General features: G+C 50.1%; 2 protein-coding genes, 1 long non-coding RNA gene and 1 other non-coding gene across 4 annotated transcripts in view; 1 reads left to right on the top strand and 3 right to left on the bottom strand.

Moving 5' to 3' along the window:
• Positions 1-16,190, top strand: part of EAPP (E2F associated phosphoprotein) — a 57,160-nt gene that overhangs the window by 1,033 nt on the left and 39,937 nt on the right. The gene's annotated exons all lie outside the window — the stretch shown is intronic.
• Positions 1-16,190, bottom strand: part of LOC102999819 (uncharacterized) — a 37,999-nt gene that overhangs the window by 14,389 nt on the left and 7,420 nt on the right. The gene's annotated exons all lie outside the window — the stretch shown is intronic.
• TRNAY-GUA (transfer RNA tyrosine (anticodon GUA)) lies at positions 4,146-4,235 on the bottom strand. Its single transcript is given in 2 exon segments — positions 4,146-4,181; positions 4,199-4,235. It is a non-coding gene; the product is annotated as a tRNA-Tyr (tRNA).
• Positions 12,451-15,432, bottom strand: LOC102999278 (phenylalanine--tRNA ligase beta subunit-like). Its single transcript, XM_057542004.1, is given in 2 exon segments — positions 12,451-14,934; positions 15,320-15,432. A coding segment is annotated over 1 exon segment (1,770 nt). The 5' UTR covers positions 14,910-14,934; positions 15,320-15,432; the 3' UTR covers positions 12,451-13,139.

The following is a 16,190-nucleotide window of genomic DNA, read 5'->3' as shown; positions in this document are numbered from 1 at the left end:
AACAACAACAACAACAACAACTACGGACAGAATTCCCTGCCTGTCCGACAGGCGGTTACGACCCCTGTGCGTTCACTGCCACGGCCCTGGGTTCAATTCCTGGTCAGGGAACTGAGATTCCCCAAGCCGATGAGCTTAGCCAAAACACCCCAGAGAGAGAGATATATGTATATATACATACGCAAACACACACATGCGTACATATAATGTGTATTTATAACATTCATCTCAGGCTTAAAAATAAAACGGACACTGTTCCCCAGCAGGTTGTAGTTCTGAGTCCAGGTAAGATGAATAATACTGTGTCCTTCCTACAGAGAAATCACAGAACACTCCCCGTTCCGCTTCATCAGCAATATGTCTGAACACCATTTGCCTGAGTCCCAGGGTGAGAGCTACTACGGCCAAAACCCAAAACCGGAACACAGTCCCTGAGCCCTGGGAGGGGACGCACCAGGCCACGCCATCAGCCTCCAACCTAGCCTCTTTCAGCTCCTTATCACTTGAGGAGAATGTGATCATTTTTACAGATAGCAGAAAAATGCAAGTCAAGTGTAAGCACCTTATTTTTCTCACATACCTGCCCCTTCTCTTGATCTACTGCTTCTGCTGCTTCAAGCTGTAGGGGAGGCAAAACTTTACTTTTTACCCTTTGAGGGTCTCTGGCAGGGCCTGAGTATTAAAAGGATATAAAACAGGAGCGGGGGACTTCCCGAGGGGTGCAGTGGTTAAGAATCCGCCTGCCAACGCAGGGGACACGGGTTCGATCCCTGATACAGGAGAATTCCCACATGCCGCGGAGCAACTGAGCCCGTGCGTCGCAACTACTGAGCCTGAGCTCTAGAGCCCACGAGCCACAACAGCTGAGCCCGCGCGCCTAGAGCCCGTGCTCTGCAACAAGAGAAGCCACCGCAATGAGAAGCCCGCACACCGCAACGAAGACTAGCCCCCGCTCGCCGCAACTAGAGAAAGCTCGTGCACAGCGATTAATTAAAAAAAAAAAAAAAAAATTTAAACAGGAGGAAAACATGCAGATTTTTGCATGTATGTAGATGAAAACCCAAAGGAGTGGTTAAGTGGGTCTCCGAGGAACCCTGGTTCTTTTTTTTTTTTTTTTTTAATAAATTTATTTTATTTTTTACTTTTGGCTGCGTTGGATCTTCGTTGCGGTGCGCGGGCTTCTCACTGCAGCGGCTTCTCTTATTGCGGAGCACGGCGCGCGGGCTTCAGTAGTTGTGGCGCACGGGCTTAGTTGCTCCGCGGCATGTGGGATCTGCCCGGGCCAGGGCTCGAACCTGTGTCCCCTAGCATTGGCAGGCGCATTCTTAACCACTGCGCCACCAGGGAAGCCCACCCTGGTTCCTTTTATTGGCCCTGGTTCCTTTTGTTGGAGAATGATACTTAGAGACCAGAATCTGGTGTGTCATTGCTGTTAGGCCCTGTACCTATTTTACTCAATGGATTATATTCCGTTATTATCATTACCTTGATTTGGCAGTGGGAACCCTTTCGAATTGGTTCTTGTGTGCTTGACATGCCACCGAATCAGTCACTGTACATTCCTTCACTTTTGGGCACAGTTGCATGTTCCAGGCTTGTATTTTCCCCACCTAAGAGCCTCGCCTCCCCTGGGGGCTGATATGGCCCTCCGCCCTCCTGCCCACCATGACTTTCTGTCGCAGTGAGGCTTACTGGGGAGCGATGGAGAAGGACCATCAGGCTTCTCAGGAGAGAGCACATCCAGGGCTCCACAAGGCCCGTGGATATCCAGCCTTGGCTCCCCTCCTTCGCCCACCTACCCCGATTCCTTTGGCAGAGGCGGCTGCTTCCTGAAAGAGGTCTAGGTTCTGTGGACTTCCTGGAGAGGCACTGGAGTCCAGAGGGAGGGGCAGAGGGCACAGGTGTCCAGGTTGGACTCCTTACAAACGTTTCGGATCCCACCTGGTGTGTGCCCACCACCCAAGACCACTAACCCACCCAGCAAAAGTCCCACAGAGGCACGGCAAGCCACACCAAAGTGGCCTTCCCTCAGCTGAGTGTGTCGCCGCTCCCTGACCGGGCAGCAGGCACCTCTGCCCCTTGGAGGGTGAGGGGCAGTGCCTCAGAGGTCCCCTGCTACTCTCTGTGACACCCAGACAAGAAGAGTTGGCCGTGCTGAGACTCACACTCCCCTGCGCCGGTCACCAAAACCCACGCACCCCGCCCACTCCCCCAAAGCCAGGTTCCCAAGGGTTCCACACCTCCACATCCCGTCGGGGGTATATCCAACGAAGGCCTGAGGTTCTCTCGTTGGTCCTCACCCGCTGGTCTCTGCAGGTGGTGACATGTGAGGCTGAGGTCTTTCTGCAGCTGCAGAGCAATAGACTCTTGCTGAAGGTCACCTGTCAGCCTGCAGTGGCACGGCCTCCCAGACCCATGGAGACTCCACAGACTCCAGGTCAGCCCCTCTTAGTTAGCAGTGGGACCGCGAGGAGGGCTGAGACCGCAGCGGGGGGGCAACCACAGGAGCTTGCCAGGAGAGGAAGACGTGTGGGGAAACGCAGTCTCCGGCTTGAGAGGCAGAACCAGAACCGACAAAGGGCTTGTGGGCTCAGGGGTCAGGGGAAGGCAGCGCTGGGCCCCCGAGGTTTCAGAGAGCCACGCTCCCATCGGGGTTCTGCTGTGACTCCTCTCGGTGAGTCTCCGGCGTTTCCTTCCCACAGGAAGGGAGGGGCAAGGACCACCCGCGGCGTTCTTCTCGGCACCCACACATCCCACCCCAACCAGGCTCTGTCCCCAAGGTGAAGCTGCTCCTTCTTGCTGAAAGCCCGGCCCATTTCCTCCTGGGTGCTCTCTGCTTGGGCCTCGGCAGCTTCCTCTTGGCCCCGCCAATTCGGCCTTAAGGACCCAAGGCTAAAGGTAGCCAGCTGGTCAGAAGCCACAGGCCAGTGGTTTGTGCAAGGAGGTGAAGTTGTGCGCCCCTCCATGATGGCAGCTCCCCACCCGCCCACCACCCCACCCTCCACCCTTCTGCTCCCTGCCATCAGCCCCCATTGCCCCTGGCTCTCAGGGCTCTCTGAGCTCTGTCTGTGCTTTTGCTGGCAATCTTCCTTTCTCTCTCTTTCTCCCGCCCCACCCCCTTTCTATCTACCTATCTATCTGTCTATCTATCTATCTATCTATCATCTATCATCTATCTATATCCATCAGATGTAGCAGAAGAATGGGTGCGGGCGTTTTCCCACCCTTGTACAGTGTGAGCAATCTTTGCTCTTTCGGCGGGAACTCAACCCCTCCAGCGGCTACCAGAATAGGTGCGAAGGCATATGAAAGCTGAGGTTTCCAGGGGGCCACACCACCCCCCCTCCCCCGCCCTGTCCTCAGACTGACAGGACACCTGGAAGGTTCTCATCGGCACTGTCAAGGCCCACTGAGAGCCCTGCTGCGTTTTGCTCCTGCCGGTGTCAGCTTCCGCGCAGGTACACAATTGGCAGTGTCTTGGAGGGTGGCAGAATGTGGCTTGGAAGATCTCGGGGTGGCAGTTCTGCCCCACAAATAGATTAAGACGGTTGGGAAGGTTCTCTGTGTCCCCAGGTCCGTACCTGTAGAGACCATGGGAAAGACAGGGAAGGAGAGAGAGAGAGGCTGGGAGACTGAAAGACTGTGACTGGGAGAGACAGAGACAGTGACCTTCCTTTGGGGGGCAGAGCTGGGGACTGAGCCCGGGAGTGAGAGGGGGTTTTCAGGAAGGGTGCCGTGGTTGTCCCTGACCGTGTGATGGTCTGTGCGCTTGTCGGCCTCCAGGGCTTTTGGTGGGCAGCTCCTGCGTGCCCCCCTGTTCGGCAGGGATGTGCGCGCGTCGAGCAGAGCGGGGGCGGTGGGTGAATAAAAGTGGAGAGGGCGCGGGCCGCGCTGGGGCCGGCGGGGCTGCGCGCTAAGGCGGGAGCAACCGGGCTGCGGGCGGGCGTGTGGCCTGCGGGCGGGAGGAAGGCGCAGGCGTGTTGCCTGGCCACGGCCCCCCCCCCCGTGGCTGTGCGGGCGTCCCCCAAAGGCTTTCCCGCCTCTGGCGGGGGAGAGAGGATGCTGCGCTGCCTCAGGGCCTTGGGCGGGGCTTGGCCCCGGGGGGGGGCGGTTCCCTTCACGAGGGTGCAAAAGCGACGGGCATCTCCTTCGAGCCGGAATCGAACCAGCGACCTAAGGATGTCCACACGTGTCGAGTCTACAGTCCTCCGCTCTACCAGCTGAGCTATCGAAGGGTGCGCGCCGCCAGGCCCGGGCCCTTAACTTTTACTGGAAATGCCGGAGCACGGCACTGGGACGCCCGAGGTGGGACAGGCCCAGGGCTGGTTGGAAGCCCCTTTGAAGAGAGCGGTGCACGCGCCGCCACGCCGCCCGGTGCGGGCGGGAGGACGGGGCAATCTTGCGGCGTGGCTGCGGCCGGGCCTTGGTGGTGGCCGGCATCGGGGCGGCGACTTTCAAGATGCCTGGGCCCCCGCGCTCACCTGTGGCCTCCTTTCCCCTCCCCACGCCCCTCCCCTTTCTACAGGTGGGGACCACGGCGGTCCGCGGCCAGAACGCGGGGAAGAGGGCGAGGGGAGGGGCGTTGGCGAAGTGGATGCGCCCGTGGGGAGGGGGAGGCCTGGCAGACGAGAGGGGAACCCACAGGGAGGGGCACCGGGGAGCCGGCTGCCAACCGCCTAGCCACCCGGTGCTTTAGAAGCGCCTTTAGTTCAAAATAATCCTTTGGCCAAAATGGCATTTTTTTGGTGTGGCACATTCTGCCACCCTTCAAAGCCGACATCGTCTTGCCTGGGTTACGCAAGTCTCCTGTTGATCTCCCTGCTTTCGCCCTGCCACCTTTACAGCCACAGTGATTTTCTTTCCTTTTCGCGGGGTGGGGGGCGGGATGGGGGTGGGTGCTTAGATCAAGCCACTCCTCTTCTCGAAACCTTCTGCTTCACTCAGACTTAAATCCTTACAAAGGTCTACAAGACCCTCGGTTCTTAACCCCACCCAGTCACTTCTCGGACTTAATTTTGGTACAACTCTTAAACTTTGTCCTGTACACAGGGCCTCCTTGCTATTCTCCAAACACAGTCCTACCTGGACCCTTGCTCTAGCTGATCTTCTGCTTAGGGATGCTCTTCCCCCAGACAGCCCCATGACCGACTCCCTCACCTCCTTCCAGTCTGCTCACATGGGCACCGTCTCAAGGGAGCCTCTTACGACCACTTAAACGTGACACAGCAGCCTGCCCCCTTACAACAACTCCCCATGCCCTTTCCTTCCTCAATTTTTTTTTCTTTTTTCATAGCTCTTAACACCTAACCTACTAATTAACTTACCTACTGTGTCTGTTGTCGATTTTCTCCCACGCCCCACACCCCCGTCTCTAACCAAAATATGAGCAGCAAGAGGCCTTTTTGTTCCCAAATTCCTGAACAGTGTCTAGCACAGGGTATGCCGTAAACAGTTGTTGAGTGGACAAATGCCCGATGTCATCAAAGAGGAGATCAGGGTATAAAAGAAGGGGCCAGGAGCCAGGGTTTGCCCTGGGGGAAGGTGCAGCGTTATCTCGCGTGATCACAAAACAGAGAATTTCTTCACTGGAGAACTGCAGAACTCTCCGCAGGTAACAACCCATCCAAACCATTTCCTGCACTAAGAGACTTGACCAGACTCTAGATTGGCCTCCAGAAGCATAAGCTTCTCTCCCTGGGCTTGACCTCCATCCCCCATTAAAATGCCTGCCTGAGGGACTTCCCTGGTGGTCCAATGCAGGGGGCCGGGCTTCGATCCCTGGTCGGGGAACTAGATCCCACACGCATGCCGCACACAACTAGGAGTCCGTGTGCCTCAACTAAGAAGTCCACATGCTGCACCTAAAAGAAGATCACGCGTGCCGCAGCTAAGACCCGGCGCAGCCTAAATAAATAAATATTAAAAAACACAAAAAAGCAAAAGCCTGCCTGAGAAAGTTCAACACCTGACACAGGCGCCTGACCTCCCCTCCTTAGAGCATTCATTGAAAAGGACCTACAGTTGTGAATATGGTTCTCTTACAACCCCAAGGTGTCTCTCTCAAGAACTGGGAGCCATTCCTTTGAAGTGTAATCGGGAAGGATAGGGCCTCTGTCTCCCACTTTCTGTGCCTTGAGCCATCCTAACTTCAGTAACTGCCCGCTGACAAACACAAAAGACCTGCGTCTATACCTTTGACCAACCCTTTGTAGTTTTTCGCTTCTGACTCTACTGAGCCCCCTCCCTCTCATTCTTCCTTTAAAACGCCCAGATCCCCTCGCCCAATTCTGAATGGAGCTCAGTCAGCGCTTTCCCCTCTTGTCAGTACTTACTGAATCAAATCTGTTCTCACCACTTTCAATACTGTCTCCTGTGTTTTTCTTTGACAGAGTCCAAATCGGAAAGGACCTGAGGACACTTGCGGGGCCGCCCTATGTGCGCGCTGGGGCAGCAGGAGGGGGCGAGGCCGGAGGGCAAGGGCGCCTGACCCTGAGCACTGCGCTCCGGGAGCCCCCCCCCCCGGGAGCCTCCCCCCCACCCGCTCCTTCCCCGGCTGCGGTGGAGAGGACTGCTCGGCGCTTTCACCTGGTTTTCTCTCTCTGCAACAGAATCCCGGGTTTTCGTCGCAGCGCCACTAGGTTAGGCTACATATCCTGAAGCACTTTCGTCACTTTTCCTTAGAAAGACACCACGAAGAAACATCACCACGCTTTCTTATTAAGGCGGCTTTAGAGCTTAACGTCAACCGGCAAAGAGGCCTTTCCTGAGTTTTCGATTACTAGGAGATGAGTTCGAACAGGCGAGGGCAAAAATGGGGTGAAACTTTCTTTTTGCTGAAAGCAAGGCGAGACCGGACCCGAGCCCCGACCCACCCTTTCAACTGCAGGGCGCCGCGCGCCGCGAGCTCCCGTCTTCCCGGCTTCCCTCTCCAGGTCTCGATTCGTCGCCGCGCGCCCACGCCCCCCCCCCCCCCGCCACGAGACACTCGTTCCGGTGTCCCCCACGGGGAAGAACAGGGCGCCGGGAAGGTCGCGCTAGGGGCGTGGCGTATGTAGATGAGGAGGGGCGCAGAGGCTGCTGGTCCCCCTCCGCCTGGGCCTCCGCGTCCTGCGTGTGGACACGCAGAGGCTGCCGTGTTGTTCCCCGGGTGGGCGAAGCCGGGGCGAGGGGCGTGCAGCGGCGGAGGGTGCGGAGGCGGCGTGAGCGAAGTGACCGTGCGTGTAGAGTGGGGTGTGCCCGTGGGTGTATGGCGAGGGAGGTATGTCATTTCCATTTTTCAGAAGAAATAACGCTGCAGTTCTAAAGAACGTGTTTTTTTGTTTTCTGTAAGACGATGTTGTTGTTCTTAGCGTGTGTGTTTCGCTGTTTCCGGGAATATAGAAAGTTGTAAAACATAGTTTGTGGTTCTAAAAGCTGTGTGTTTTTTTGTTCGCTTTTTCATTTCAACTGCATTACGTTGGACTTAGCGGTTGTGCAGTAAGTCAGTCTTTTGTTTTTCTTTAAGAGTGTTTTACCAAAGAGGTTTTTCCGTTATTTTATGTCCGTATGAGAAAAGACACGGGTGTGAGATAACATGAGCGTGAGTAGTGAGGTAGAAAAAGGGAAAATGTCTGTGCGGAACAAGAATCGGCGGAGCTGCTGTGAGGTCGCAAGTGTTCTGATAGCACTTTTAGGAGTGGTCGGTTTTGTTGGATCTGTCTGCCAGTTACTTGACCTGCAGATTTGAAGGTAGCAAGTGTCTAATATACCAACAGTCTCTAGGCTTTTTGCGTTGTAATAGGGTCACCCTACTTGAAGTAGATGTACGCATAGGGTGACGACGCATGCTTGTTTATGACTCCCAGAAGTGGGGACTTTGCTTTTTTTTTTTTGATGGACTTGGGAAACTAGGCAACACTCTGGCTGTTTGGTAAGGCCTTTCTTGAATGCTGTATGGAGAAAGTCTCCTGATTGCTTAACATGTGCCCAGGAAGAAACAGGCAACCGCGGTTGTGTTTTATGAGATGGACCTTTTCTCGAGTGGTAATGTTGCTGTTTCAATGGTTATCCGAAGTCCTTTATGTTCAGACCTCCCCTGAGCTCATCGGCACTGGGACAAGTGTGATGTGAGAGCAAATACGAAATGGGAAGGAAAAAAAGAATTTCCCCTTGGTGCGAAAAGGGAAAGACATTTCTCCCTCCTTCTTAGAAAATTTGCAAATACTGGTTCGGTCCGTTTGAGATATATATGTAAATGTTATTAACAGCTAAATGTATCTCTTGCCAGTTTTACAACCTGAGAATGTCTGGAGGGCCTTGAAACCATCTTTTTGAAATGTGAACATTAAGGAAGGTAGTGCCCCATCTCCCTCTACCTCTGGGAGTTTAGGTTAGGTGGCTGGCTCCAGGTCGTAACCACTTGCTTGTCATGGAGATATGAGTTTTATTTCTCTTTGGATAAAGGCACACAGATGGCCACTCCAATTACCAGTTGAACTTAGGATGAACTATATGTAGCAAATGGTGCTGTCAAGTCCTCCTATTGAAGACAAGTTCCTGAGAACATCTATGTAATGTTTTATCTACCTGCTTATATAACAGGGAACATTCTTATTGTTATGGGATTGTGTCCGATTCATATGTTGAGGCCCTAGCTGCCATCTGAGTGTATTTGGAGACAGGGCCTTTAAGGAGGTAATTAAGTTTAAATGAGGTCATAAAGGTAGGGCTGTAATTCAATATGACTGGTGTCCTTCATTAGAGACATCAGGGATGGCTGCAAGACAAGGGGAAGCCTCCGGAGAAAGCAAAGCTGCCAATATCTGGGTCTTGGATTTACAGCTCCAGGAACTGAGAAACATTCCCATTATTTAAGCCTCACCCCAGTCTGTGGTATTTTGTTATGGCAGCCCAAGCTGAATAATATACTGTCTTTGCAGTCTCTTCGGTGGATTTCTTGTGATGCACATTACAGTCTGGTTTAGTGGCTTTTCAATAAAAATGTTGACTTCTTTTCTTTCTACCTTTGTGGAGAGGATTCACTGGGTTGCCAGGAGATGTTATTCTCCTCAACAGTCTAGCAATGAGGACAGGATTGGTCTGGCAGTTGCTGATTTGACTGAATCAGCTAAAAGTCTTGTGGCCACACAACAGTCACTTAAGAGACTCTGCAACCAGAAGACTTGGCTGCTTTGATGGAGCAGCACATCGGGAAACCAGTGACCCACCATACAAAGGGTACTATATTCGTGACCAAGGGAAGCCAGCCCCCACGACTGTGGAAGAACTAAAACCTTTAGAGAACCATCCAGAGGGTGTTAGTGGGCATACTTGAAGCCTCTCCTGCTAAAGATAAGCTGAGAGAAATTACAGTGGTGTACCCACAAGACCTGGAGTCCACACTGGTTTCCATCAGTAGTTTGATGATTAAAATTTCTCAACATCTACTGGCATGGATCCAGGTGCAGATCAAAATTGCTCTTAGTCTAACCTTTTACCTCAGCTCTCTTACCAACTATCCAGACTCAAGTTAGAGGATGCTGGTAGTATGGCAAGGGCAAACTAGTGCTCAAATCTTAACAGCAGCTACTCAGTGTTTGGGGCAATCCACGGAAAGATAAAGAAGAAATTAAGGAATTTAAAACTGCTCTGTTAGGTACTCAGAACTATTCATTAAAGGGAATAATCCCCACTCTGGACAACCTATGAAGGGAGCAAAGGAAGAAGGGGAAGCTATATGTCATTAGAGCAAGAAGCCAGGACATTGGAAGAGGGATTGTAGAAAGAGACTCTGCAGAATGCAGACATTTCAGGAGCAAGGGAATCAAGTCAAAACCCTTAACTAAGAAATAATTGGTAAATTGGCTCAAAGTTGGAAGATTGAGGGAATCTTAGAGATGGGAACTGGTGAACCAAAAATATTGTGTCAAAAAGTTTTCCTTGGCCTAATATAACACTATCTTTTCCCAAAGATACTGGTTCTACTTACTCTGCAATTTCCTGGAAATGTCTTATTTTCCATCTGGTGGTAGAAGATACAAGCTGCTGGTTTTTTGGGTCACCTTTCTACTTCTTCCTTTTCCTCCACGGTTCCTATATAGATTGGTCCTCTGACTTGAGGAACATGTATTCTTACTTTCTCCTGATCCTCCTGTTAACCTACTGAGGAGAGACTTGTGCAAATTAAAGGCTACCATATTCTGTACTCTATAGATGGAGTGTTGGTGGAGCTCCCTCGAGAAAAAGGCCCCTTATTTGGTAACTATGTACCTCCTGAAAGAAGAGAGGGATGGCAGAGAGTGAAAGTCTCACACTGCACTGGAAAAGCACTCCAAACTGGAACAAATCTGTGTATGGAGCTGGGCCTTAGCAAATAATGATACTTTTTTACTTTGAGATATAGAACTATTAACAAAAATTCAATTAAAAATCAAGTTAAGAAGAAAAAAAGATAATTTTATTCCAGTCAAACTGAGGATTATAACCCAGGAGAAGCTCAGAACTGTTCTGCTCACTAGAAGTCAAAGGCACAGTCATATATATTTTTTGAGACAAAGGATCATACATCAACATAACATACTGACATTTTACATAAAGTTCACCAAAGATACATAGTCCAGGTAAGCATATACAAATTGAGCAGCAAGTCACCATACCCTTTTACACAGTTGGTATTGGGGGAAGCTAGTAATGTAGTCTTGTTCAGGCTTCAGAGGTGGCACTAGGCCTCTCTCTGACCGGGCAATGACCCTAAAACTGGCTACATGCCAAACTGCTGAGCTACATGCAGGCCAGCAGGGGTGGCTCCAGCACACACTGTAAATCATTAGATAAGAAAGGGAGTAAGTCATGGGGCTTCTTGAACCTAGAGGGCCTGGCCAGCCCCCAGGGATCAGAGAACATTCCAAAACTTAGGAGTTAAGGCCAAGGCATTTATGACAATAACCAGAGCTGCAAACTTGCACGTAGGCTGATTGTTTTCCACCTGCGACCTGGTGTTAAAAGTTGTACTCCTTCAGGCTTCCCTGGTAGCGCAGTGGTTGAGAATCTGCCTGCCAATGCAGGGCACACGGGTTCGAGCCCTGGTCTGGGAAGATCCCACATGCCGCGGAGCAACTGGGCCCGTGAGCCACAACTACTGAGCCTGCGCGTCTGGAGCCTGTGCTCCGGAACAACAGAGGCCGCGATAGTGAGAGGCCCGCGCACCGCGATGAAGAGTGGCCCCCACTCGCCGCAACTAGAGAAAGCCCTCGCACAGAAACGAAGACCCAACACAACAAAAATAAATTAATTAATTTTTAAAAAAAGCCATACTGATTCAGTATTCTATTAATAAAAAAAAAATTAAAAAAAAAAAGAAAGGATACTCTTGAAGATTATACTGAGCATGAAATGAATGACATTTTAAGCAGATTCACTCAGAGGTCTGGAGAGCCCCTTATTTCTTGGGTAGTACGCATATACGATGCTGGGGCAGCTGGAATCCTTATCCATGACAGGGATGCAAAGAAATCTGGCACTATCAGCAATGATTCTTTTGTGCAACAAGCCTTTAGAGATAAAACTCAAAATCCCAGAGACTCAAATTTGCTGGAGTTGGTGGCTGAAGGGTGCCTTAAGAAATACCTTTTAGAATCTACCTGGCCAGGGAGCGACCACCTTTGGTACACGTTAAAAGATTGCATTCAGAGACTGAAGGAGGAGGCCATGAAAAGTGCCATCTTTGTGGGACATGCAGATGAGATGTCACACATGCCTCTAACAGTACAAATGAGAAATAAAATCTTTAAAACGGCCCCTCCAAGCTACAAGCGTGTCATTTTAACTCTTTTGTTAAGTGAAACAGGCGTTCCCATCAATGAAGTAATTGATAAAGTTTGCCAAATGGGTGATATAGGAGAATGGAATTTTGAGAGGAAAGAGGATAGGAAACAAAACAAAAGGAATGAAAGAGTATCCAGAAAGGACATGTTCATGGCCCTCCTCAAGGAAGGAGTCCCTAGAGAGAAAATTGATGGTGTGGCCACTAAAGAACTGTGGGACATGTACCGTAAGAAGGGATTGGATGTAAAAAAGGCCTCCCAGAACACGTCAGTGAAAAAAAAATCAGGAGGAGGGCCCCAGACTGTAATTTATACAAGAACTTGACACTTAAGTTTTCTAGAATAACTGACATTGGAAATGAACTAAACTGAAAAGGTAGTGATTCTTACAGTTACATTATTCCAGTCAATTCCACTATGCACTCTCAGTATACAGACATGGTCTGTAAGTCGAACAATTATTGGTGATTATTGGCAGACCTCCATTACTTTAATACCAAAGTAAAGATGTTATGGAAAAACCTGAATGAACTTCTTGGCCAGCCCAATAAAACTAACATGAATCCATGTCCTCAAGCACTAAGTTTGACACGAAAAAAAAATGTTTTTAATTTGTTAGAGTTGAATTACAATGCTGTGCCAATCTCTTCTGTACAGCAAAGTGACTCAGTTATAACGTACATACTTACTTTAAAATACTGTTTTCCACTATGGTTTATCCCGAGGGTTTGTATATAGTCCCTTGTGCTATAGAGCAGAACCTTGTTGTTTATCCCTTCTAAACGTAATAGTCTGCATCTACCAACCCCAAAATGAAAATGTTTTCACTGGCTTGATTGTAAGGATCTATACAGAAAAAAAGGAATCCCTCAGCTACCTCGCAAGGCTAATACTTTCAACTTCACTACGATAGAAACTCAAGTCAATATAACTGCTGAGAGCTTAGCTGTTAAAGAACTATGGTAAAATATATCCAAACTGCTAGGAATTCTATCGAACTTTGCAGAGTGAAAAAACACTTCGAGAATTCCGTTAAGTCACACAAGTTTTTCTGACCATGGTTTAAAAAGGCGTTCAGTTGGACGTCACACAAAATCACCGCATTGAGCTTTAACTACAATTTTGTGTGTGTGTGTGTGCGTGTGTGTGTGCGTGTGTAGTACAAGCTGGCCTGACGTGGGGATGGCAGTACCACCCACGGAGCCAGACACTACTTTCTACTTTATTCAACATTAATGCACAAGTACAAGTGGACTGACTTACTGTGGGGACAACTAAAGGGCACCTGGGAGGAGAGAGGGACCCTCGGGGCGAGAACCACACAACATAGACCCATCTTCACAAAAAGGGCTCAGTGTTGATTTCCCCGCAAGAGCAGGGCATGGTCAGCTCGAATTTGGTGATAACATCAGGATGAAGGACCCCCAGCTTCCCGATGCTCTGACCCCGGGCAAAGATCTCAGCACATCACCCGGGGAAGAATGCAGGGCTTTCTGACACTTTGATCAGGTATCCTCCCTTCTTTTCACCAGGAGGCACATCAAGTAGCTGCGTGATTCTGTCCAGAAGCCCATGGATTATCTCAAACCCAGAATTCTTGTTGTAATAAACAGCACATAGATGCCTGTAGTTTCTTGCACCTACATCTCTGCTAGAATCTTTTCTTACAATGTCAGAGATTTCAAACAGTTTCAGAGGAAGGGGCATCTTCCGATTCACAGCTATGGTCTTTAGGAGGCCAGGAAGAAGGGTTGTGTGTGCCACCTGAAATTCAGCTGTTTTAGGATTACTTATGTGGACTGCCTTTGTTGCAGAAATATCCAAACCCAGTTTATCAGCAATATCTTCTTGGGAGCACAGAGCAAAGGTAAGTGCCTCAGTGAATCCAGCAGCTGCCATGTCGTGTCTCAGGAGTTCTGTGAGTTTATTTAGGGGAAATTCATTATCTATGGTGTATGTTTTCGGGAGAGTCATCTGAATGTTGTTATATCCATAAGCAATAGCTGCATCTTCTATGATATCACAGGCGTGGATAATGTCATCTCTGGTCGGAGGGATTTCGATCTCAATCTGATCCCCATCGCCTATGACTTCTGACTTTAAACACATCCTGGTCAGAAGCTTGGTAAGATTTTCTGGAGTTTCTCTGACCCCAACTTTTTTGTTAATTAGATCAGCTCTCACCATCTCCTTTCGATAAGCCAGTTCTGGGAAGGTATGTAATTTTCCATTAGGAAAAACTACCTCAGCTGCTTCAACTGTAAATTGATTCTCACAATATTCACTGAACGTGGTAACAATGATATCAAGAACTATTTTTGCCTTAGTAAAGTCAGTCCCTGTGCATTCAATAAATACATTTCTAGTATTTACTGTTATTTTGGAATGCTTTCCATTGATGGCTGGAGGCATTGAAAGGACGACACCATTGGTATCATAGATAACCGGATACAGAAGTTTATTTTCAATTATATGTGAATAATGTTTAAGGTGGTTGTCAGTCTTGTATATGTTCATCAGTTCACAGGCTGTATACTCCTTGGTCTTATTTAGAGGCTTGAATTTGATATCGGAAGGTTTCTTCGCAGTATAAGTAAATGGGCCTGACAAAGTGTCCAAGTCACGGGTACCAATAGCAACCAAGGCTCTTTTCCTGCAAATGTTCTGATGTAACTTCTCCTGAAGTTCAACGAAGCTGTCATACCGATCTTTAGTAAACTTTATGTTTCGGAGAACCGCTGCAACAGAGTACGGGCGTATTTTAGCTGTCTCTTCTGTGATGATCAATTTCTGGATTTCTCCATTAGGCATTACCCGTTTATACATTGGAGCCTTTATCCTTTCTTTGAAGACCTGAAGTGCTCGAACCAATCCTTCCAGACACAGGAGATCACATCTATTGGCAAGGACATCAATTTTGTAGAGAACAACATTAGAGGCCCCCTGTGCCTTTTAATTACCTTGTTCGTTACTTAAAATTTCTTTCTCTGATGTAATTTCATCGAGTTCCAGACCAAATTCAAAGCATAGTTCATCAAATTCTCTGTCCGTGTAGGGCCGGCCCAGAGCTCGGAAGAGCAGATCGCGCTTTAGGCTGACAGTAGGCATGGCGAGTCCGGCCTACAATTTTAAACTATAAAAACGATAAACAAATTAACTAGTACAGTTAAAAAGCTTCTCCCCCTCCCGCCACGAATGACTCAGCACTGATAAAACACAGTTGTACAAGGCCCCATTACATAAAATAAGTACTTATTTTAAAAACAAAAAACCAGAGAAAGGCTTCAACGCCGGTGCTGGCTAACAGTAATGACGCACTCAACTTTCTCACATTTAGAAAAACTGCAGCTGTCAATACACCCGAAGAACAACGTAAAAGGTTTTGTTTTTTTTTTTTCCTTTTTATGTAAGACCTTTTATCCGCAAAAAACACAGACTGGTAACCAGAGACCTCCTGGCCCCGTGAAGACAGCACCAACACCGCCACCAACTTCGGACTTCCCCGCCCCCCCCAATACCTAAGCGATCGCCCCACTCTGCACGCACGGTCACTTCGCTCACGCCGCCTCCGCACCCTCCGCCGCTGCACGCCCCTCGCCCCGGCTTCGCCCACCCGGGGAACAACACGGCAGCCTCTGCGTGTCCACACGCAGGACGCGGAGGCCCAGGCGGAGGGGGACCAGCAGCCTCTGCGCCCCTCCTCATCTACATACGCCACGCCCCTAGCGCGACCTTCCCGGCGCCCTGTTCTTCCCCGTGGGGGACACCGGAACGAGTGTCTCGTGGCGGGGGGGGGGGGGGGGCGTGGGCGCGCGGCGACGAATCGAGACCTGGAGAGGGAAGCCGGGAAGACGGGAGCTCGCGGCGCGCGGCGCCCTGCAGTTGAAAGGGTGGGTCGGGGCTCGGGTCCGGTCTCGCCTTGCTTTCAGCAAAAAGAAAGTTTCACCCCATTTTTGCCCTCGCCTGTTCGAACTCATCTCCTAGTAATCGAAAACTCAGGAAAGGCCTCTTTGCCGGTTGACGTTAAGCTCTAAAGCCGCCTTAATAAGAAAGCGTGGTGATGTTTCTTCGTGGTGTCTTTCTAAGGAAAAGTGACGAAAGTGCTTCAGGATATGTAGCCTAACCTAGTGGCGCTGCGACGAAAACCCGGGATTCTGTTGCAGAGAGAGAAAACCAGGTGAAAGCGCCGAGCAGTCCTCTCCACCGCAGCCGGGGAAGGAGCGGGTGGGGGGGAGGCTCCCGGGGGGGGGGGCTCCCGGAGCGCAGTGCTCAGGGTCAGGCGCCCTTGCCCTCCGGCCTCGCCCCCTCCTGCTGCCCCAGCGCGCACATAGGGCGGCCCCGCAAGTGTCCTCAGGTCCTTTCCGATTTGGACTCTGTCAAAGAAAAACA

This window comes from Balaenoptera acutorostrata, chromosome 3 (genome assembly GCF_949987535.1).
Source record: "Balaenoptera acutorostrata chromosome 3, mBalAcu1.1, whole genome shotgun sequence".
Taxonomy (NCBI): Eukaryota; Metazoa; Chordata; class Mammalia; order Artiodactyla; family Balaenopteridae; genus Balaenoptera; species Balaenoptera acutorostrata.
The sequence above is the reverse complement of the archived record's forward strand: the minus strand, read 5'-3'. Positions and strand labels throughout refer to the sequence as shown.